Genomic DNA, 24,257 nt, shown 5'->3' with positions numbered 1-24,257 from the left:
GGTTGGCCATGCTGAGGGAAAAAAGAAAGTGTGAGTGTGTGTGTTGGGGAGAGGGGAGGGGTGTGTTAAAAATGTCAATTTCCTTTAAGTTCCCAAGTGTCAATTCTGTTTTTATATATATATATATACACACATGTACAAAAATATACACAATGCAAATGATTTTCCAACAAGTCCCACAACCAGGGGGGAGTCCTGCAGGTCGCCCACTTTAAAGTCTCCCAGTCCTGGAAAGGAATGAAAAGAAAAGAGAGAAAAATCACCAACTCTGACTTACAATCTATATAATTACCATCATCTGCTGCTCCTTCCCCCCCCTCTCTCTTCCTCTCTGGCAGCCACAGCGCTCCATCCATTTTTCCCCATGCAGCTATGGCCCGAGGGAATGTTACATCAAAACTAATCATAACGATTAAAATCAGCTTTCTCTCTCTTTTTTTCTGAAGGGGAAAGAGAGCGAGGGAGAGAAGGGAGAGAGAGAGTAGGTCGACGAGGCAAGTTAGAGGCAGTGCTGAGGCACTTTAGCACAGCTGAAGGAGAGAAAATGAAACAGTAATCTTTAAACTAGAGTGAGAAACACGCGCCTAGCTGTAAAAGGTAGTTCGCCAGTCTGTTTCCGAGGGGGAGTCGGTTTGGTTTAGGCAAAGGCTGGAGACATGAGCTAGCCTAATTGTATCCTGGTCTTTTTTTTTTTTTTTTTTTTTTTTTTTTTTTGCCTTGAGGGGTTTCGAAGCCCTGGAGCGAGTCTCTCTCTCTCTCGGTTTTTGTTCCGTCTACCTTAGCCGAGCTATTGCATTTCTCACTGGCGTGGCGAGGGAAGCAGATCGAAGGGGGAAATAAAAAAGAAATCAAGCAGCGAGATTTCAAAAAAAGGAACCGAGAAAAGAGGGGGAAGAAAAGAAGACAGGGCAACTTTTTGTGTGGGTCCATCCATGTTTCAGGTAAGCGGCAGAAGGGAGGAATGTATTTTGTGCGTTTTTGTGCCTTTCCAACGCTGCGCCTTTTGACTGGTCGCTTTTACGCATGTGCTGCGCACAGTTCCAACCCCGAAAAACAGCCCATATATATTCAACCACTTCCGTGAGCTCGAGTTGTGGCGGTTTTTTGGACACTGTTAGTGTGGTGGAGGGCACTTTTAAAGTCGTTTTTCGCGACCGTCGCGAGGCTTTGAGTTCCGTACGATCTGCCCCCCGCTCGTCGTTGTCGCTGGTGCTGTTGTCTCTTGTATGAAATCTGTTAGCTGCTGCTGTTTCGGCACTTGGGGCTTTTTTCTCTGGCTGTAGGTTGAGCCTCGGCTTCTCTCACAACGTTCGGGTCATTTTGACCCATTTCCAGCTTTCCCAGACCGGCTCCATGTTCCTGGATGCCCCAGATTTTGCAAATGAAAGGCGCCATTGTGGAGTAAATGCGCCCGAAGGCATTTTCGACGTTTTTTTTTTCCTGAAGACAGGAGGCACCGTTTTTTTTTTTTTTTTTTAAACACACACACACAAACCCAGTGCTGATTCAGTGAATCGCTTCTTTTGTAGTGGTGCTTTGAAACCAGAGCTTATTTTCGGTTTCACTGTCTTCAGGTTGCTGACCTTAACTTGATCCAGGGGGAGAGGGGGAAAGAAAAGCATATTTAGGTGCACAACCGTGGGAGCTAGAACTTAGACATGGCCGTTGTGGGTAGACTGTTGAGGTATCCTCACCTTGTTACATTGAGTAACGACCAAAGTGGCAACAGAGGGGCGTTTAACCTAACTTATAGGAACTTTGAGTACACTTTCCCAGTTGACTTTCTCCTACAGGCCCCCCCCCCCCGGAGTAACGTCCGTGTTAAATGCTGACAGAGTACCTGATATAGAACTGCAATAACTGAAAGTAAAAATGCTTTAACTTCATGCGTGGTTTGCTCCTGAGGTGATTTTGTTGGCACTGAAAGCGGGGTTGTACCTTATGACTGGTTAAATAACAAGTAAAGTTGTATATTTGGGTTCTTGTGTTGACAAAACCGAACCTCGACGGTTGTTTCTTCTTCGAATCCCGGCGCCACCTTAAACGGTGAAGTAAACAATTGAACGTTCCGGCACTAAAATGTAACTGAGGGACCGTTTAAGGTGGAGCGGGAAATTTCAATAATTATTTATTAAGAGCACCTGATGCTTCAAATACGGTACACGGTTAACAGAAATGCCACAAATTTTGTTAAAATGCTTCAAGAATGTCTGTATATATTTCTAGTTCCTGTAAATACTGTTGTTTAAATTCCCTAGATTGTATTTAATAACATTTGTATAGATACAAGTTTAAAGTTGTGTCTAAGACAGCCGCTAGAGGTCGCTGTTGTTACTGTAGTAGAATGAATGAAAGCCTGGTCAAGCTCTTGGCATTTAGGGGGAAGTGGGAATGTTGGATGTTTCATTTATTGGAACAGACTTTTAAAACCGCAGCAAAAGCTGGTATTAATTTTTGCTTATTTGTTTTTAAAGGAAGGGTCAGGTGCTGTATTTCTATGTAAAAACAGATTTTTTTCCCCCATTATTTTCCAGTCACAAGATTGCTTGTGCTATAAAGTGTGGAACTTTTTAGACTTTTTATTAAAATAAAATTTAATGTTAGTTTATACATTTTTCAAAGGTTTTGAATGTATTAGCATAAAAATATTGACCTGTCAGAACCAGTGTTGATTAATAAAGCCAAAAGTTAATTGGTGAAGCACTTATATATTTCATAAGAAATTTAAGAAGAAGAAGAAGACAAGTGAATGGATAAACCGTAAAGTGTCTAGTATGTACATCAGGTCAGGTAAAGTAAAACTATATTTAGAATTATCAACACTAATTCCATCACTTGCACAGATCAGCTCTAAAATTAAAATGACCCTTTTCAACACTTGTCAATCCTATCAGCCCCACTGACCATATAGGTTCACTTTGTAGTTCCACAACAGACTGTGCACCATCTGTTGCTCTGTATAAAATGTTGGCCCTATTTCACCCTGTTCTTTAAGGTTCAGGACCACTACAGAGCAAGTTTTATTTGGGTAATGGATTCTTCTCAGCGCTGTGGTGTTGTGTTTAGCTGGTGAGAGTGGATCAGACACAGCAGTGCTGCCTGAGTTTTTAAACACTGTGTTCACTCACTGTCCACTGACCACCTTTTAGATGTAAAGTCAGAGGCAGTAGCTTATCTGTTGATGCACAGTTTGAGTTGGTCATCCTTCAGTCTTTTATCAGTTGACACGGGATGCTGTTGGTTGGATATTTCTGGTTGATGGATCCTCAGTCCATCAGTGACACTGAAGTCTTGTAAACACATCACCAATTCAATGCCACATACCTGTGATGTGTTGTAATGTAAGTGTTTTAACGAACAGGTTGAAAGGGGATAACGATGTGCTCAGAGAAACCGATGGACTACATACAGTCTGTTAATGTAGAACTATTCAGTGCAAATCTAAGGGAAGAGGATGCTAATAAAACAGACAATATGTGTAGAAACAAGTAGGGTGTTAAACAAATTATATTTCACATTTATTTTCTAATTCCGGGGAGGCCCCGGACCCACCGCAACCTGAACTGGATAAACGTTTACAGATAATTAATGATTTAATTAGTATTTGTAGTGTGAATGATATAAAGTTGGCAGAAATACCTGCCAATAAAGATATAATAAAGATATGTACAAACAATTGTAGTTCCAAGTTTTAATTCTTTGTCAGCTATCCACAGTAATATATAAGCATTCTTGTATCCAGAAATATCAGTGTTGGGAGTCAATCTGAATGGAGTATGTGGTGATACTGAAAATGTGCCATTCAGGCTATTTTCATTTCTCTGCAATGAGCACAGAATTATTAACCATTCAAGATGGTTTCCCCTATTTTAGGGTCTAACTACAACATCAAGATAAGTCAACACCAAAACTATAGATGATGAATTTCTCACAAATTCACTCTGGTTCACTGCCTCTGTTGTTTTGACCATGGGGGTGTTTTAGTGGCTGTTGAGCCTGATTGCATCAGCCATGTTTGATACTTTTATGTACAGAGTGGCCTGGTTACATAAGTCTGGTCACATTGTGGTATATAACAATCCACTTCGAAAGTCGTTCCTGAAAGTCCAGAAATCATCCAAATTCACCGACCTGCCTTGAAAGCCATGCCTCATGTACCTCTGAAGTTGGTATATTATCAGTACCTTATCGGAAATTTGTAATTGGAATATATTAAATATAAAGTGATTTTCGTTAGTTGTTTTATTACAGTCCAGATATTCAGAATGAAAACTGTAGTCATATTTTGACAAAGAAATCTACCACATCTGTTTTTTTTTTTGTGTTTTGATGATTGAACAAGGAGTGGTTGCCGCCATTCCACAAGTTAACACAGGTTACTGGGGTGTAAATGAAAATTCTTTGGTCAGAATACCACAGGGATCAAACACAACAGCACCATTTTTGTCAAGTCTAAACGGCCTAGTTCAGAGCGAACAGTTTCAGCTCCTGTTCTTTTAAATGACAGTGAGCCATTTTTTTGTGGCTTTTGGACAGATCTCTCGTTTCTCATCTCTTGTTTTGCCTTAGTTTTCTCATTCATTCATTCACTGTGGTCATGTCTGCTTGTCACAGTTTATTTCTGCAATATGCTAGGTTTGGAGATGCTCAGATTGGGTGCTGTCTAATTCAATGGGAATGAGTTAAATCAGAATTGGTGGTTTATCCTGAGTACGGATTCAGACAGCTCACGTCTGTTTTACTGGGTTGTCGTGTTTCACAGGTTGTGTGTTAGAAAGCACTTCAGATCCCCAAATGTATGTCTGCAAGGATATTAAAAAGCTTTTCCATAATGTGTCCTCTTTTTAAAGTTAATTAAACCACACAAGCATTAAAAATATCAGTTTCTGTTCACAAAGACATTGAATACACCATCACTGTCCTGTAATGAGCATAGCCTCATCAACTTCACTGTCACTGAAACACCTCAGAAAGTTTCATTTAATGGTGGAAAACTCACTCCACCACACTGTATCAACTAATTGGATTGTGCTTGCTCTCCCCACAGCTGTCATAACTTTTTTTTACTTTTTGTGCTGCTTACATACAAGAAATATGGAAGAAATAAGGAATGTAGCATAGAGCAATAATATAATCTGGCCAATGAGTTACAGCAGTTAAAATTCATTATTTATTTATTGCCAAAAATGTAATTTGTCCTTAATCTGAAGTCTGTCTTTTCTACATTTGGAACTATGAGGCTGTTTGAAACAACTGTGATTTTTGGCAGTAGTTTGCTCTGTGCTAATTGCAGTTATTTACATTTCCATTACAGCAGCGTTTAGTGGGTTTCCTGCTCTTACCCTAACAACTAAACCTGAATTTGAACTGAGATAGATCAACTGTGTTTGAAGGAAAATCCCCAAAATATGCGGCACAGATGAACTGGTTTGAGTGAGACACCAAGCCACGTAGTTAAGTACTTTGTAGCAACTGATCTTGGTGCAATAGAGAACCATTTTGCTTGCTTACATGGTTGTGTCTTTCTGTAATGGAAAACCTTTAGTCTTTGAATTTGTAAAGAAACTTAGAAAAGGATCTATATAGCCCCATAAAGTGTTTCAGAGTGAAATAACCACAGAAACTACAAGCTAGGTATTCATAAATACCATTTATCATGCACAACACAACTAAATACAGCTACATCAGTCTACTATCTTTTAAAATTAAAACATCACAGATGGATTAAACTTCTAGTTTAGGCCAAACAGTTGATTTATTTATTATATATTTAATATAATAAGTTTGCTATATGATGTGCAATTCTCTAGATTTGTGCTGGAGCAGGGAGGCTAATGTAGCTAGCAAGCTAAAACTTGTCAGCAGCCAATTAACACTGAGTAAAACAAAGCACAAAAACAAAACAATCAACAATTAGCGATGATTTTTATGCAAGTTACTTAAAAGAAATGTCTCTAAGTCACAGTGCACATGAGATGAAGAATCAAACATTACTCCCTAAATTAACAAGTTTGTGCTCTGCAGACTGGGGTTCCCACATAAAATAGGCCATATTTGAAATAGATTTAAGGCGTGTCCAAAATAGCTCCCCACTTCTTATTCAATACATTGCTCACTACGCAGTACATTATTGTAGGGGACTGAATTCGGGAGGGTACAGAGCAATTTCGAACGCTACATCGTTTGATCTTGCTCATTATTGCAGATTCCATTGCATAAACACTACCGGCATGTGAATACACAAAGGAGAAGAGATTCCACGTTTCACAAATTACCTAATAAAAATTATTTTAATTTCATTTTTATTTAATTTATTCAGTGAACTTGCTACTTACATTTGTAACAGGTATCTGGAGATGTCGCCATTGTTGCTCTGTTGCTGTCCTCAGAAAAGCTTGCGAATCTTCTAGCCAAACAACCCAGTGCATTATGGGCATCCACTGTCTACTATGGTACATTACTTGTACACCACTTATTGTGGTGCATTGTGGGATTGTTTGAGTACACTGAAAATTCTGCACTAGGGTTTCAGACACTCATACAAAATGGCTGAACCCAAAAATAGTGCACAATGTAATAAAAAGGGTGCAGTTTCTGACTGTAAAGTGTCAGTATACAGCAAGTGTTGTGATATGCTAAGTTCATCTGTAAACAGCGTCATATTTGCAAGGGATCAGCTGTCCAGTCTCCCCAATTATTGCTCGTTCTCTACATTCCGTCTGCTCATTTTCTTTCCTCAATTCCGCCACCTTCTGGGGGTAGGAGAGGAGCAGTAGCAAAGCTGTAGCAATCTGCAAGCACCCGAGTAGTGCATAAGGCAGTGTCGCTGTCTCAAAGACTCAGGTTCCTGAGGTTGTGGGATTGAGCCCTGCCTTAGGTGACTTTGAGGAGTTGTGTTCTCCTTGTGTCGATATTGGTTTCCTCCAGGTGCTCCGGTTTCCACCCACAGACGAAAAAACAAACACTGTTACGTAGATATCCATAGTGAGAGAGATGAACCTGTCCAAGGTGTGTTCCTGGACTGTATAAGGGGTTACAGACAATGACAATGCTAGTAAAAATAATAATTTATTATACAAACAGGAAAATCTAGACTTTAGGCACAGTTTACATATATATGTATGGTCTACAGTATTTTTTACCCCCCCAAGTAAATGAGTGGATGTTGTCTATGACTTTGAATATTTCAGAATTTATAATAATATTGCCTTTTAGCAATAGAAATGTGCACAATGGTTCATTTTATATTTTTTGCCTCCAAATAAAGAAGCATGTGTAAATATAGTAGTGGGTTTAGTGAGGCACAATGATTACATTGTGATGTACTGGCTTGCCTAGGCCTGCCTTTAACTAAGCGTATCTTAGAATAGTTTTTTTTAAGTATCAGTAATTAGAAAGTAGGAAGCTACAGTCATGCCGTGTGTGCAAACTCTGCTCTCTCTGATTCACACAAATACACACACACACGCGCACACACACACACACATACCAGTCTGCCAAAGCCCTCCTCGCTAACTTTTAAGTGATAACGCACCCCTGCTCCCCTGAACACGGTGTGGGAGTGCGCAATTTGTGTGAATTAGTGAAGAAACAAATTACCTGTACTGGTGGTGTGATCCCCATGCAGTTTCACCCAGGTTTGTCTTTTGAAGAGGAGCAGTTTGTCCCCCAAGGGTTAGCTGGCAAACACCAGCTTCATCACACACACATACATCGTGTTCTTTAAAAACTATGCCTGGCTTCTGCCGGAGCCCTCTTATCAGCAGCAGCACAAATGCAAATGAAACCGTGCTCAGTGCAGGCCTCATCTCTGAGGCAGGCTTAATTGGTAATGGGAATCTAGGTGTGAAAGCCACACTCGCAACCAGGAGCAAAAAAAAAAGTCTTTTTTTTCTTAATTATTATGACAGTGTCTGCAGTATAATTTTTCCATTTTCAGGGAATGTGAGAGGGGTCTATTTAAATTTTTTTTTTAATCATCTCAAATTTTTATTGTAGGCTTGGGGGGGTTTCTGGTTTTCGGCCAGGGCATATATTCAGGATGCACCCTTATAGAATTTCTTTATTGATAACAACAGTCACAAATACATAATATGATGTAACTGTTATTAAATTAGACAAATCACCAACCAAAATATTTTGCTTTTCTGATGGTTGATAATTTGTAACAGACCAAAACAAACACTCTGTAGCCTCTCCGGAGCCAGCAGTCGATCCAGGCTTTGGTTATACGTTCCTTTACTTTGCGTTGCAATGGTTTGTTTGTAAGTCTGCTTCTGGACCCAGACGGTGTGCTATCCGGACCTTGGATCTAGAACTGATAAACTATGGTGAACTATTACATTTTGAACAGATGGTTTAACAGTGCGGCTTTTAGATCCTTTAAACGTTTATTTGCTATTTTTTTAATTCATCCGAGAACTTTTCGGCATAGCTGCTCGAGATGAGGGTAGGTACATGAGCTTTGCCTGACGTAAACAAGGACTACTGACGTGCAGACTGACCAATTAAATGTTTACAGAGAAGGTTATCGACCAATAACGGTAGCTCTACAGTCAGACCGTCCAATCAGAAGATTTTAGGCTACTTCACCACACCCCCTTCTCACTCAAGCGAACCAATCGGAGTAGGGGAGGGCGGGACTAGTTTGTGAACGAAACGCTTCTCGAAGGTCTATGTAAGCTCTAAAAAAAACAATGGATGTTTTTTAAGTCTAAAAAAGAGGTCATTTCCAGGTAAAAGAGGACGTCTGGTCACCCTAGTTTAGTTTAACCAGTGTAAATTTTCTAGCCATTGTGGTACAGATTTAGCGGTCTAGGAAAGGCACTGATGAATCACATGCATTGTATATATCCAAGACACTTACTTATAAGTGCTGTGACTTGACTGAATGACATGCACAGGGTAGGACTCCAGACACTGAAGGCCAATATGGGGCCAATAAAATAGCACAGAGTGCAAAATAAAACCTGTTTTGGGAAACTTTCTGGATGACCGTGTTGTGTGGTAAAATCAGAAATGTTGGAAAAAAGGAGACAAAACACCAGTCCATTTGCTGGTTGTTTTGACATTCATTTGTCAACTACAAAAAATGTTAATATTACTACTAGGCTGCTTCAGTTTACAGGATATGGCACCTATAATCTTGCAAGTTAAATACTTGGCTTAAGGAATATTAAGTACCTCTGCCATGTGGCCAAACATTGTGGTCACCTGATCATCCAAATTTTCCTCTGAAGTAGTTGAGGAGTATGTTTCCTTTAAGCTGCAGTAACACATTTGACTCTTCTATAAAGGCCTACATATTAGAGTCGAACTTTTCTTTTAGCTTTTGAGGTCATACAGCCGTGAGAAAATTAGTGAGATCAAGTACTGTGTTAGATGATATTTCTAACTCATCCCAAATGTATTGCTGCTGCTCCACACTCCTATGCTGGCGGGGCATTTACCCCTCTAGCTAAACCATGGCGTTGAGTATGGTGACCTTAGACTGATGTGCAGCTGCTCCACGGTGTCTCATTTCACTTCATGATTTCCTGTGGTGCACAACCTGTAGTATATCATACCTAGGGAGACAGCCTTGGCCTAATGGTTAGAGGACCAGGGTTGGTAGCCAGTTTAATCCCCAGGATCTGCAGGAACATCCATGGCTGAAGTGCTCTTGAGCAAAGCACTTAACCCCCAAAGGCTCCCCGGGCACGGGGGATGGCTGCCCACTGCTCTGGGTGTGTGTTCACTGCCACAGATGGGTCAAATGCGGAAGACACATTTCGTTGTACATTGATAAACAGTTGCGCATTATTATTATTATTACTTTAAATGCACTGATTAGAAGGGGTGTCTAGTAACATTTGGACAGAGTTTCTCTCAAACAAATAGGAGAATCTAAATGCTTTTTAACCCACACATTCAATTCCAAATCAAACTTATAATGAATATGAAAGAAGACATCTCATTCCTTTTTTTACTGAACGCAAATTAGTTTGAATTTTGGTGTCCCTCAGTGTTCATCTGTTTCCAAAATCCATTTCACTGTTCTTGAGGGAATGCAATGTACAAATGAAACCAAAGAAATTTTGTTTACTGCTGTAGTACAGTTTGTACCTTTTGCTAATGGTTGCCATCCTTTTTTTTTCTTCTTCTTCTTCTTTTCTCCATCAGGATAACCGCTCCAACATGTCCAGGCCCATGATCACCAGGTCCCCAGCATCTCCCCTCAGTAATCAGGGCATCCCCACCCCAGCCCAGCTCACCAAGTCCAACGCTCCAGTGCATATTGATGTGGGTGGACACATGTACACCAGCAGCCTGGCCACACTGACCAAGTACCCAGAGTCCAGGTGAGATTCCTTCTGCTTGTCATTTATACGTTTTACAGTACAGACAGCCGTGGAAATGATTCAGAGGATCTAAACATAAATGTATTTAATATTTACAGACAATATACACATGTCCACATGTTTGTAGACAGAGAATTAATTCTACTTTACCTGTGTCGAGGGACACTCATCTAGAGGTTTCATTCATTCATTATCTGTAACCCTTATCCAATTCAGGGTCGTGGTGGGTCCAGAGCCTACCTGGAATCATTGGGTGCAAGGCAGAAATACACCCTGGAGGGGGCGCCAGTCCTTCACAGGGCAACACAGACACACACACATTTACACCTACGGACACTTTTTGAGTCGCCAATCCACCTACCAACGTGTGTTTTTGGACTGTGGGAGGAAACCGGAGCACCTGGAGGAAACCCACGCAGACACAGGGAGAACACACCACACTCCTCACAGACAGTCACCCGGAGGAAACCCACGTAGACACAGGGAGAACACACCACACTCCTCACCTGGAGCAGGAATAGAACCCACAACCTCCAGGCCCCTGGAGCTGTGTGACTTTCAGAGCTTTTATAATCTTCATAGAGAAACATGAACTGAAACAGAATATCTATAATCCCAAGGTTACTATGCTCAAGGCAAAGTGTCAGCTAGTTAGCAAAGAACCCTATGAGCTGAAAAGGCGTTTTAAATCCAGTATCGAATGCCACTGATATCCATTATTTAATATCTTCATGTTCATAACAATCTGTGAAAACATCCCAGTCCAATGGTCAGTTTCACCTCAAAATGAAGATGGACATATGATTCCACAAATTACAGACCGCGAGAGGCAGATAACGTGTATCTCACGTATCTTTAGAGGCCAAGACCTGGCTCAAACTCTCAGTGATTGTGAGGCAAAATAATGAAGTTGACCATCAAAATTCTGAAGTGGGTGGTTTTATTAGGTTTATTATTATGCAAACAACAATTCCTTTCATATTATAGCAGTAACAATTTATTTAATGGCTACTCTATTGCTCTTCTAACAAGAGGCTTCAGCGTAGGCTGAAAAACGTAGGCAACAAACTAGTGGCATTATCAGTGGGTGGTTAATGGAATATTGACTAGGTTTCACACAAACAAATAGCTTAAATTGCTCTGACACTATACTGCGAACTGTGGACACTTGCTCATCTAACAGTTCCTCTGAAATGAAAGGGTGTTAATAAATGCTTACCTCTGTGGTCCAAATACAGATGGGATGGCCATTTGTTGCAGATGGCTATAGTTTGAGAGGATAGCAGTAGCATACTATTAGAATAGCCCAGTAAAATAAAATCACATTTGTTTGTTTATTAATGATAATTTTAAACTACGTAGTAGGTTTCAGAAGGTCAATAATTTATCTCTCAGAAGCCTATAACAGTCTTTCTCAACTGGGGGCACTGCAGCAACCTTGGGTGCCATATGGCTTCATCAGGGGTGGTGTCAAATAAACATAGCACAATAAGTAAGGAATTTTGTGTTTGGTAGATTATTTCTTTGTTGTAACAGTGCTTCTTGGCAATACATTTTATATTGTGTAAAAGCCTATAAAATTCCCTTTTAAATGACACCACATGGAACATGCATTTGTGGGATGAGCAGTAGAGCTGAGTATGTGGGTTGCGCACAGGAAAAATTTGCCAAATCCTCTCTTCCGATGCCAAACAGCTTATTCTGTGTGATGGTGTGGGGCGGCATCTCCCTCACTGACAAAACCAGGCTAGTCATCATTGGAGGCCTCTCAATACAGAGAGATAGACATGAAATTCTGCAACCAGTGGCAATCCCATACCTCCACACTCTGGGACCGAACTCTATCCTCCAAGATGACAACGCTCGCCCCCCACAGAGAGGGGTTTATCAGAGACTACCTCCAGAATGTGGGAGAGGAGAGAAAGGAATGACCTGCCAGGTTCCTGACCTCAACCCCATTGAACACTTGTGGGATCAGCTTGGGCGTGCTGTTTGTGCCCGAGTGACCAACACAACCACGTTGTCTGACAGACTGACTGACTGCTGGTTGAAGAATGGGATGCCGTCCCACAGCAGTGTGTGAGCAGGCTGGTGAGCAGCATGAGGAGGAGGTGCCAGGCTGTTGTGGCTGTGTATGGTTCTTCCACATTCTACTGAGGCTCCTGTTTGTTAAATGAATATATTATGTAATTGTTGTGCTTGAACGTAAACAGAGATTCATTCTCAACAGGAGCTGAAATGAGAGAGAAAAAAAAATACTGAAGAAATAGTGCCAGATGTGGGTGGATGAATACCTTTTTTAAGGACTTGGACTGAATCATGTGTGAAATGCATCTGATGTGTCCGCCTGTCGCTCTCATTAACTCTGTTGCTGCGTAATGTCACCCGCCATGTTGCTGCAGAACCGTGTCAGAGCGCATCCATCAGCGGCCGCCGTTGTTCGCGCACACAGATGCTGCCTTGACTTCTTGCACTCGGAGTGAAGTGGAGCAGCAGAATTTGGAGCGTTTCACTTCAGTCAGGCAGGGTTTGAAACGACTGTGACCCGTATCAACTGTTCTCTGATGGCTTTTCCACATTCAGGAAGAAAGGTAGTGGCCTGCCCCTGGCTTTGTATAATCAAGGGTGCATCTCTTGTACCTGGTATGTTTGGAGTAGCGTAGAGGGTTTAATCACTGTTTTCCAAGCATGGTTTGACTCCTCACCACAGTAAGTACACAGAGTTACATCAATAAGAGCATTTGGGCAAGACTTCTTATGCTACATTAGCCTAACACTGTAACGTGATTAGAGATCTGTGTAAGAGCCGCTGCCAGATGCAGTAAATGTAAATGCAATGCAAATGTTGTTAGGGAACGTATTGTATCATTTTTCTTTGCAACTGTGGATTCTTGGGTTCTGCTCTTATACGACCTCTTTTCTGTTTAAAAAGACATATTACTACATTCTGGAAAAATGAATTAAGCGTGTCCTTTAGGGCACTGGACTGGACTCAGAATACACTGCTGTACATTGGATACATTTAGGCTGTCTGTACCTGCATTGAAAGAAAATGTACAGCACAGTGCAACACTGCCTTCTCTATGTGGTAAAAGCCATCGGCCCAGTCTCCAAATGCTAAAAGCCCGAAAACTTCTGCTCAAAGCCAACGTATAACATATGTACTGTGTTTTGCAGTAAGTGGCTGGCTTTACCCAAACACGCCATTAGTGCTATTAGGGCAATGTGGTCCTCATTTGCAAATCATTCCCACTCCTCCTTAAAAACAGACCAAACTGTGGTCTTGGATTCTCTGCTGTTTTTGCAGGCCATTTGAAATGTATTATAAGCAGTGCTTGTTAAAGTAGTACGTCAGTGTGAAATCCAGTTCAAAAAGAAAAAGAACAGGCTGCCCTTCTAAATATATTTCACATGCTGAATCTATAAGGAACAGTTCAGAGTGGATTCGTTCATTCATTGTCTGTTAGAGCTTATCCAGTTCAGGGTCGCAGTGGGTCCAGAGCTTACCTGGAAACATTGGGCGCAAGGCAGGAATACGCCCTGGAGGGGGCGCCAGTCCTTCACAGGGCCACGCACACACACTCACACCTATGGACACTTTTGAGTCGCCAATCCACCTACCAACGTGTGTTTTTGGAATGTGGGAGGAAACCGGAGCACCCGGAGGAAACCCACACTGACACAGGGAGAACACACCACACTCCTCACAGACAGTCACCCGGAGGAAACCCACGCGGACACAGGGAGAACACACCACACTCCTCACAGACAGTCACCCGGATCAAACCCACACAGACACAGAGAGAACACACCACACTCCTCACAGACAGTCACCCGGAGGAAACCCACACAGACACAGAGAGAACACACCAAACTCCTCACAGACAGTCACCCAGAGGAAACCCACACAGACACAGGGAGAACACACCACACTCCTCACAGACAGTCACCCGGAGAAAACCCACACAGACACAGGGAGAACACACCACACTCCTCACAGTCACCCGGAGGAAACCCACGCTGACACAGGGAGAACACACCACACTCCTCACAGACAGTCACCCGGAGGAAACCCACGCTGACACAGGGAGAACACACCACACTCCTCACAGAGAGTCACCCGGAGGAAACCCACACAGACACAGGGAGAACACACCAAACTCTTCACAGACAGTCACCCGGAGCGGGAATCGAACCCACAACCTTCAGGTCCCGGGAGCTGTGTGACTGTGACATTCCTGCTGCTGTGGCCGTTGAATTTAAATGTGCTTTATAAATAAGTATTACTGTATTTATTAAGTAAGGGAATATGTATAAGCTTAAGTATATGCTGAATTCTAAATAAATCAAGTTTTAATTGAGTTTCTCTTTAAACCTTTATGCCTTAAAACGTAATTACTAAAATTATTTATTATATTTAAGGGTTCCATTTGCTGAGAAGAATATTAAAGGAACACTACATAATATTGTACAGCTTCAAAATCATTGTGATGTGTCACTGAGCTGTAAAGGGAGAATAAAGTCTCCGTCATTGCTACGTCAGGCTCAGCACTACAGAAACTGCACTATGTAACTTTTGCAGGAGGGTAGAACACAATGTCCGGTCCCGCCCCATTGGTTTCAGTACAGTGCTGTAAAAATGATTAAATTAGGGGGAGCACCAGGAGCAAAACAAACAAACAAATAAATAAATAAACAAACAAACTTGTGCCTAGTGTTCCTTTAAGGGGGAGTTCCCCAAACAAGACCACTAATATTTACACTTTTATTCAGTCTGCACTTTCAGCAGAGTATGGTTGTAAAAATAATTGATGTGAATACTTTTCTTTATTGCTTTATTAATATTTTCTTTATTTCTTTTTTTTTTTTTACTACTGCTGCTAACAGCAACTCAGGGGTTAAAACATGGCTTTAATTTAAAAATGGAATTTAAATTTCTTCTTTGGTGATCATTGTTTCTCTCTCTCTCTCTCTCTCTCTCTCTCCAGAATTGGTCGTCTTTTTGATGGCACAGAGCCAATTGTTCTGGACAGCCTGAAGCAACACTACTTCATCGACAGGGATGGTCACATGTTCCGCTACATCCTCAACTTCCTCAGGACGTCCAAGCTCCTCATCCCTGATGACTTCAAAGTGAGCGAGAGAATTATGTCTAACTGTGGTGTAATGTTTAGGAAAGGCCTTTCAAAGCATGAGATCCACACACACCGCACGCACACTGATCAGCCACAAGATTAAAATCACTGACAGCTGAAGTGAATGACATTTGTTTATCTCATCTTTTGAGGGGTGGGGGAATATTAGCAGCAAGTAAACAGTCAGTTCTTGAAGTTAATGTATTGAAAGCAGGAAAAGATAGTCAAAGGTCTGTTAGGATCTGTTAGTACATAGTTCCGTATGCCCGTGCTGGTCCTGTCTCTCCCTTGAGCACCTGTCTGCATTGTGTGCCCATGAGCATGTCGCTGGTTCACAGGAGGTTCCAGTCCTAACCACTGCGTTTGGGGAACACTCCAGGCACCTGCCGTCAGGGGATGCTTTAACAAAAAAAATTATGATAACAACTGTGTTTTTGTGGGGGCTTTTTTGTGCTTCCAACATATTAACTTTAAGAACTGTGTGTTCAATTGCTGCCTAATATGTCCCACCCCTTGAAACTCTTGGTTTTAATTTTGGCTGATCTTGTGAGGTGTGTGTGTGTGTGTGAGTGTGAATGGTTTCTGATACTTCAGACATTGTTTAACAGCAGTTGGAAACATTTTTATATCCCTCCTGGGATTTGGGGTGGTGTTTTATTTTTTTATTTGTTTATTTATTCATTCATCCATCTATTATCTGTAACCCTTATCCAGTTCAGGGTCACGGTGGGTCCAGAGCCTACCTGGAGTCATTGGGCGCAAGGCAGGAATACACCCTGGAGGGGGCGCCAGTCCTTCACAGGGCAACACACACTCACACATTCACACCTACGGACACTTTTGAGTCACCAATCCACCTACCAACGTGTGTTTTTGGACTGTGGGAGGAAACCGGAGCACCCGAAGGAAACCCATGCAGACACAGGGAGAACACACCAACTCCTCACAGACAGTCACCCGGAGGAAACCCACGCGGACACAGGGAGAACACACCAACTTCTCACAGACAGTCACCCGGAGGAAACCCATGCGGACACAGGGAGAACACACCAACTCCTCACAGACAGTCACCCTGAGGAAACCCACGCGGACACAGGGAGAACACACCAGCTCCTCACAGACAGTCACCAGGAGCTGTGTGACTGCGACACTACCTGCTGCGCCACCGTGCCACCCATTTGTTTATTTATTTTCCTAAAAAAACAAACATTAGCTTCTTTGAATGATTTGCATATTTTCTCTTTTTTCCTTTTGTCTATTTTTCCATTTAAATTTCACATTCTTTCACCATTATCAACATTACACTCACACAAAGGAAGCCTGTATGGCCAGTGGTCATTTTGGAGAGTCAGTAGGATGGCTGTTTGTGCAGACATCGCCACTGTAAAGATATCTCCTCAAATTACTCTGGTTAACTACAAAAATAAGTTGAAAAACAGTCATTTTCAGTAATTCTGTTTGCAATAGGCTGGGGAAATACTCAAGTCTCGCAGCTATAAACATAATGAGATCAAATGAATAGGTTATAAGCTGTTAAAGACAGTCTCATGTTAATCATAGAAGGCCTGATAAGGGCAAGGTTGAGATTGTGCTTTTGCTTGTTGTAAAAATACTATGCAGACCTCTGGTATAAAGACAGGGTCACTGTGACAGCTACAGCTCACGATGCAAAGCTGGCTACAACGAGCCCATGTTGCACCTCCATTACGAACTAATGTCTAAATACTCAATAGTGAACACCACTACAAAGGCATTCATGTTACTTAAAATGTGGTTGACCCAAGCTTGATGAAATGCAAATCATTGTATTAAGCATAACGCAATCCGGCAACAATATTTTGAGAAACTCATAGCCCTCGTCCTGGCCATGAGACACATTTGCATTCCAGTGGCTAGCTCTTGTGTGTCATTTAGCCCTTAATTACAAATTTGCCTTGGGAGAAAACAAATAATCCCATTATCTGATGGTCTGTCCGTGAGGAAAGTATGTCAGCTAAAATAAGCAGAGACTCAAGAGTAGCCCTGGTTCACTGAAAGGCTACCATCTACCATTACACACACACACACAATCACAGTCTTGGAGAGTTTATAGGAGTATTACTGGGCTGTTTTCCAGAAGTGTAGTCCCTTTTTTCTAATCATCTTATGTTTCCACTTTTAGGCTTCTTTTGTTGCTTTTAGTTTTGGAGCTAAAACTATTGCCAAAGAGTGGTTAGTTTTTCCATTTTAAACAAGTAGTTTTAAGGGTATCCTACTTTTTCTGTACATATGATAATAGGGTATGTGTGACATACTGTTCTGTGCAAAATCAGAGACCATAACTATAACATAAAATTGACGGCCTTGTTTCTTTATTTATTTTATCAGCTCCACTGACCACACTGGGGCACTTTGTAGTTCTAAACGTACAGAATGTAGTCCATCTGTTGCTCTGCATATTATTGTTAGTCTGCTTTAACCCTGTTCTTCAAAGGTCAGGCTCAGGAGCAGGTATGGCTTAGGTGGTGGTGACGCTGACATGGTGGTGGTGGTGTTTGTGTTTGTTGTTCTGATATGAGTGGATCAAACACAGCAGTGCTGCTAAAGTTTTTAATCATCTCTGTATCACTGCTGGACTGAATAGTCCGCTAATAGCATCATGTGGGCGGGGTAGCGCCCAAATAGAACAGGTGGCCCTTCAGCTTATTCTGAGAACAGATTAAAGGAAATGGACCAAAAAAAAAAAGAATACAGGGGGTCTTCCACTTACGATGTTAATCCATTCTTACGTCACATCGTAAACCGATTTTCGGTGGAACATCGAACATACATACATACTGTACGTAAATAACATACTGTAAGCACTTATCCTATCCTAACACCTATCCTCCTCGATCCCGAGCCGAGTAACCGTGTATTCTTCCGCCGCGCACACCAAACACGAAGTTCACGTTACGACGTTTATGCCGCAAAACCACTTAAGTCAAAACAAGGCTTTATACTGTAAATGGGAGATGTGTCGTAACCACGAAACATCGTAACTCAGGACTGACGCAACCCGAGGACCTCCTGTATACACAAATCAAGCAATACCATAAATACCTGAAAATGGTGCACTGTAGTGTGTGTATATATATATATATATATATATATATATATATATATATATATATATATATATATATATATATAAAGCCACTATTACTTTATCATAAAAGATCAAACATCTACTCTTATGGCATATACAGCAGGATGATGCAGTGAAGCACAGGTAGTAGCTGTTTTGTCTCTCACTGAGGGCGGGGAAAACAGGTCAGACATGATGGCATTGTATCCTGACACTGGTGCTGGCATATGACCACTTACACAATCTATCCACATGTTCACTCCTCTCTGATATTGGTCCCTGGTGGTCCCTGGGGCTCTGTTTACACTTGACATTAAAATGCATCCTTTATCTGGACTTTGTCAGTGTACACATTTAAAAGATAAGGATAAACATATGTGAAGTACGTGATGGGAATGTTGGGACCTTTCACTGGTTTCCGAGATCCTATAGATCTGCCCCAAGGTAGTTGTGCATGCACCTTGACTGGAGCTGTATAAAGTCATTGTGACTAGACCTGTCCCAGTTTTTTGTCGATATATTTTCCCAGAAATAATTGTGATAAATTGTATTATTGTCATTTAATAAAGCATAATTAATGTAGTAGCATAATAATGTAGTAACATCTCTTATAAAGAGCTGAGAATATTAAGCAAAAATTAAATTATAAAAAAAATCATTCAATTGGAATTTTTATAAAATTAACAATAAAATCACATTTTCAAACTAATTGACATAACAGTCCCAGAATAGAGAGAACAGACCAGTCCTCTAAGTGGCTGAAATACTGGTGATGTTTATATTAAACAGCTCCTGTGTGTGTGTTGTTGTTGTGTGCAGGACTACAGTCTGCTGTACGAAGAGGCGAGATATTTTCAGTTGCAGCCTTTACTGGCAGAGCTGGAGCGCTGGAGACACGAGCGGGAGCTGAACCGGCTTTCACGGCCCTGCGAGTGTGTGGTGGTCCGAGTGGCCCCAGACCTTGGCGAGAGGATCACACTGAGTGGGGACAAGGCCCTGATCGAGGACGTCTTCCCCGAGATCGGAGATGTCATGTGTAACTCGGTGAACGCTGGCTGGAACCACGACTCAACACACGTCATCCGGTTCCCTCTTAATGGCTACTGCCACCTTAACTCCGTTCAGGTACGGCACAGGTGTTCACTCCCTGGTTTTAACCCTGATTCTCAGTTTGGACAGGTCTGTGCATTTTTGGCTCTGGTCTCTAGATTTTGTCTCAGTAGGAGTTGACGGTTAGGAGAGAGAACTCAAGCACAGACCTGTCGGAGCATATAAATACACATTTGATTTTGACGTAGCCTAGTAGTGTATACTGGCCAATGACTCAGTTCTTCCCTTAATGTACATTGACTATTGGCTGGGATTTAACACAAGGAGTGTGTTCAGTTGGCTTAGAAGTTGTTGTGTGAGAGATCCCTGGTCGTATTAATGTGTCATCCCCATTTTTGTCCGATATAAACCATTCAGGACTTTAGACGGAGAGAAACCCACACTGACCCAGCTCAGACCTTTCAGCTGTGTTTTTACAGGCTGCTATTTGTAATGAGAGGTTTATTGACTGTAGCCTACACTCTTGACAGAGACCAAGTCAGCGCAGTCAATGATGGCACTAACTCTTTAAACGGCCAGGAGCTGCTCCCGCTTCAAGTCCTATCCGCTCTCATATAACGTAGGAAGGATTCAGTTGTTCCACCGAAGATTCTAGATTCTCTACCAGCGTTTCCATAGTCCAATATTCATATGACTCATCCCTGTGAAGAGCATCAGGAATGTCACAGACAGCTTGAGAGATCAGGGTCAAGGCAACTTAGGCTCATTCTTGTAAATCATTTCCAGAAGGCATAGCTGTCTTTTACAGTGAAACTAACATTTTTTAACTATAGCTACTATAGCTAATGTGGTTCTTCTTGTCTCCCCTCACACTGCATATACATGTATGAATCTGAGATCCGATTCTTAATGCACCTTTTCTTTTGCAGCATGCGTTTGTAACCTGGACTCCTTTCTCCTTTCTTTCCACCAAATGTTTAAGCCATTTTGCCTTCATCTGGATCCAAGGGAGGGAGATTTCACATTAGCAGCAGCACATAAGGGGACACACACGCACACACAGGCGCTGGCAGGTAGTCCTGAGGCACAGCCCATAATCCTGTTTGGTTATTAAAGTGAGCCCGCAGTGGATGCTGTATCTGCGCCTAATGGTGTCAGGATGTGTGTGTGTGTGTGTGTGTGTGTGTGTGTGTGTGTGTGTGTCTGGAGGCAGATGAGGGGAGGGGCTGTCAGCAGAGCGAGACCTTTGTAGTTTTGGTGGGGGGTTTGAAGCCCCAAGCGTCTGGAGGTTTGGGGGGTGGGGGGTTCAGGCTCTGCGATTTTGTGCTTCCAAGTGGCACACACACTACTCCCTGGAGGGCTTTGATGGAATGTGATGATTCTGGACCTCCCCCCCACCTCACAGACACGCATGGATGTGTGTGAAGCATGTAGATGCAGACTACTGTAATATGTTCTTTTTTGGGTAAATGGTTTCAGTAGGAGGGTTAACATCTTCTTAGGAAGGTTAATGTTGCTAACAGGTGCTGGAATTTATAGCTACAAGTTTATTACCGGACAGACTTTTCCGTATTTATAAATAACAGAATGTTACACAGTGCCCGAAACCACAGAAGTTACTTGACATTTGAAGTGGCTTGAGGCAAGTAAAATGATTTATGTCCTGGGGGCTATAATTTCTATTACTTTTTAACTATATTACAGTTATTGTTGCTGCTTTATGTACATTAACGTCTCAGCAGTGGTTCTTAGGCCTGTAACGATAGCCAGGTTTTGTGGTTGATATGTTGTCCCAGAAATAATTGAGATAAACAATATTTATGCCATTTGATGTCACTTATATAATAGTAATATAATAGTACAGTTACATAATAATACAATAAAACCCCATAAAGGGCAATAAAAATGAAGTCAAAACTTAGTTTTCAGATATTGGGATTTAAATATAAACATGATTAAATTGCCTAAATAAGTAAAACATAAAACCACTGTTTGAAATAAAATGACCCAACAGTCCCAGAATAGAGAGACCAGAGAAAGCAAGAGAGTGGACGTTTTTTTTAAGTGGCTAAAATACTGGTGATGTTTATTCTGAGGTAAACAATCATCCCAGTGAACACAATGGGCATTATGATGTCAGCAAAATTTACTGAGGAAGCTTCCATATTACCACCAGCTTCCACCTGTCTTGAGTATTGGGAGCCAAGGATACCCCATCAATGTGGGCATTGCAGGGTGCTCAGTTCCAGGGTCGCTGTGGGTGAATTCAGCACCAGTGTCAGGAAAGAGTTATGGCTTATCCACGGTTTACCACGGGTTCAGATAAGCGAGTAATATAATGAACATATGGGAAGATGGCGAGTTCAGTAGGAGGAAGGTAAACAGTAAGAACAGCAGAGAAAAGTAGCCAACATGCCTCTTGTTGCACTGACCACAGCCCCAGAAAATGCATATGTGGAGCATTTTCCTGTTTTTATTTATTATATATTTTTTTTCTTTTTATTTCCCAAATCAGACATCAGATTCTGAAAATATACACAGATCCCTCCCATTGAGGACAGTATAACATGCTGCAATTACCCCTTCCAGCTCAACTGCACGATAATGCTTTATTTAAGGTTTCGTTCTCTTTCTGGAGCTTCTTTCTGGAGCTTCACTGAAGGACCTACTATTTTTGGTTCCAGCGAAGAACAAACTTTACACAAGAGCCCAAATTACACAAAACGGTTCCACATTACATTTGAATACCTAACCAGTACATTGACCAGTTCCACATTGGTGGAAATTGGCTAAGTGATGCCCTAGACATCAGACGCCATTAGATCATGAGATTGTAATGGTCCTCACTCTTTCTGAGTGAGTTGGATGGACCACCCTCCTTCCTATCGATCAGCATGATGCTAGGTGGATAACAGTTCTCCTTCTTGTGTTGAGCCATTGGGTTATGTCATGTTGTAGCAGCCTGAAATGAAGCAGGAAGAATCCGCTAGCTGTTATCTTTCTAGCTTTGTGGCTTCATATGTTTAATGAATCAAATCAAATAAGTGGAATGGGAAGTAAATAAATTAAGCTTAAAAAAAAAAAGACTTCTGCTGTCCATTCATCTGTCTGATAGTGTAAGCTTCCCTCACACTGTCTCTGCGTATTCCGGCAGGTTCTGGAGCGACTGCAGCAGCGTGGTTTTGAGATCGTGGGCTCGTGTGGAGGAGGTGTGGACTCATCCCAGTTCAGCGAGTATGTCCTGCGGCGCGAGCTCCGGCGAGTCCAGCGAGGACTCCAGAGCAACAGGATAAAGCAGGAGCAGCTGGATTAGAGACCCTGCAGGCCCAAGAACTGCCCCAAAGGGCAACAAACTGCCACACAGGCTTACAGAACAAAATAACGTCCCCTCCCCAAAGGGCCCTACAAGGCACCAGACATTTCAGCGGTTGCCAAGCTTTTCAAAACAAGGTTGGAAACTTATCTGTCTTAATTTTGTTTATTGTTTGTTTTTCTTAAACTAGGGGAAACGTGAGGAGGCAGGCTTTTTTTGGTTTGTTAATCCTGCAAGAAGATTCAACATAACCCATGACCCCTAATGACCTCTGGGGTGATTGTGACTGTCCACTTGAGGACTTTGTTGAAAACATTGTCCTTTATTCGCGTTAAGTTTGTTTTAAAACTTTGAAATTTCAGCAGGTGCAATGCGACAAACATTAAGCCAACCTGTGTGTTCTGTTTGCAGTGCTATTTACAGTATATATATAAATATGTATATATTTTGCTATTTCATATAAAAGTGACTCATGGATATCCCTAGTCCCTTAAAAAGAAGGTGCCGACATCATGGGTGGTGTTTCCTGATATGATACTGATTGGTTGACTATCCAAACACACAATAAGGTGTTGCCTTTATTTACAAATTTGCACCGTCTGTGCTCTCATATCCGAGGAAGTGGGAGTTTTTTACATATTGAAAGGTGCAAGAAAAGATTGTGTACTTTAGTTACTGCTAATAATTTTTTTAAATCTGATGATGCAGATTGTGATATATGGGATTTTTCCTTGGTAATTTTTTTTCTCTCAATATGTAGGACAAAAATTCAGCAAGACCTTTACTGTGCTTAATTAGTATAACAACTATAAGATTTACATCCACAGTATCATAAACCCAATTAAAAAAAAAAAGGAAGGCCACTCATTTCCCCCGTAATTTATGATTGATAGATGTTTGTTTTCATAGACTTTTCAGTCTTGACATTGTCCATGTACATGTATTTTATTTGAACTTCTTTCTGACTGAATTGATAATGGTCCATATTCGAAGTGACAAAGTCATGTTGGTATCTCACAGCAAGCCCAACTACCCGAAAAAAATGAAGAATGTAGCAAGCAAATGTGAAATAAATTGTACCAAATTATACACAGGAAATGGTTTGTGACTTAATTCTGGTGATGATATATTTAGTATTAAATTTAGCATATTTTCTACAAACCGGATTCCAAAAAAGTTGGGACACTAAACAAATTGTGAATAAAAACTGAATGCAATGATGTGGAGGTGCCAACATCTAATATTTTATTCAGAATAGAACACAAATCACAGATCAAAGGTTTAAACTGAGAGAATGTATCATTTTAAGGGAA

General features: G+C 41.5%; 1 protein-coding gene across 1 annotated transcript; it reads left to right on the top strand.

The window, feature by feature from the left end:
• The first annotated feature begins 488 nt into the window (after window positions 1-488).
• Window positions 489-24,020, top strand: LOC136707654 (BTB/POZ domain-containing protein KCTD1). The gene is made up of 5 exons (XM_066681849.1): window positions 489-941; window positions 10,162-10,340; window positions 15,329-15,473; window positions 19,401-19,706; window positions 22,786-24,020. The coding sequence occupies exons 1-5, from the start codon at window positions 933-935 to the stop codon at window positions 22,942-22,944; spliced, it is 798 nt and encodes a 265-aa protein (XP_066537946.1). The 5' UTR covers window positions 489-932; the 3' UTR covers window positions 22,945-24,020.
• Window positions 24,021-24,257: the final 237 nt, after the last annotated feature.

Source organism: Hoplias malabaricus, chromosome 9 (genome assembly GCF_029633855.1).
Source record: "Hoplias malabaricus isolate fHopMal1 chromosome 9, fHopMal1.hap1, whole genome shotgun sequence".
Classification (NCBI taxonomy): domain Eukaryota; kingdom Metazoa; phylum Chordata; class Actinopteri; order Characiformes; family Erythrinidae; genus Hoplias; species Hoplias malabaricus.
Note: the sequence above shows the minus strand (reverse complement) of the source record. Positions and strands in the feature narration are given on the sequence as shown.

Excerpts from the sequence above, each read along its gene's own strand:
- LOC136707654 (XM_066681849.1), top strand. Across the intron at positions 15,474-19,400 it reads TCATCCCTGATGACTTCAAA|GACTACAGTCTGCTGTACGA; the intron begins GTGAGCGAGAGA and ends TGTTGTGTGCAG. Across the intron at positions 19,707-22,785 it reads GCCACCTTAACTCCGTTCAG|GTTCTGGAGCGACTGCAGCA; the intron begins GTACGGCACAGG and ends GTATTCCGGCAG.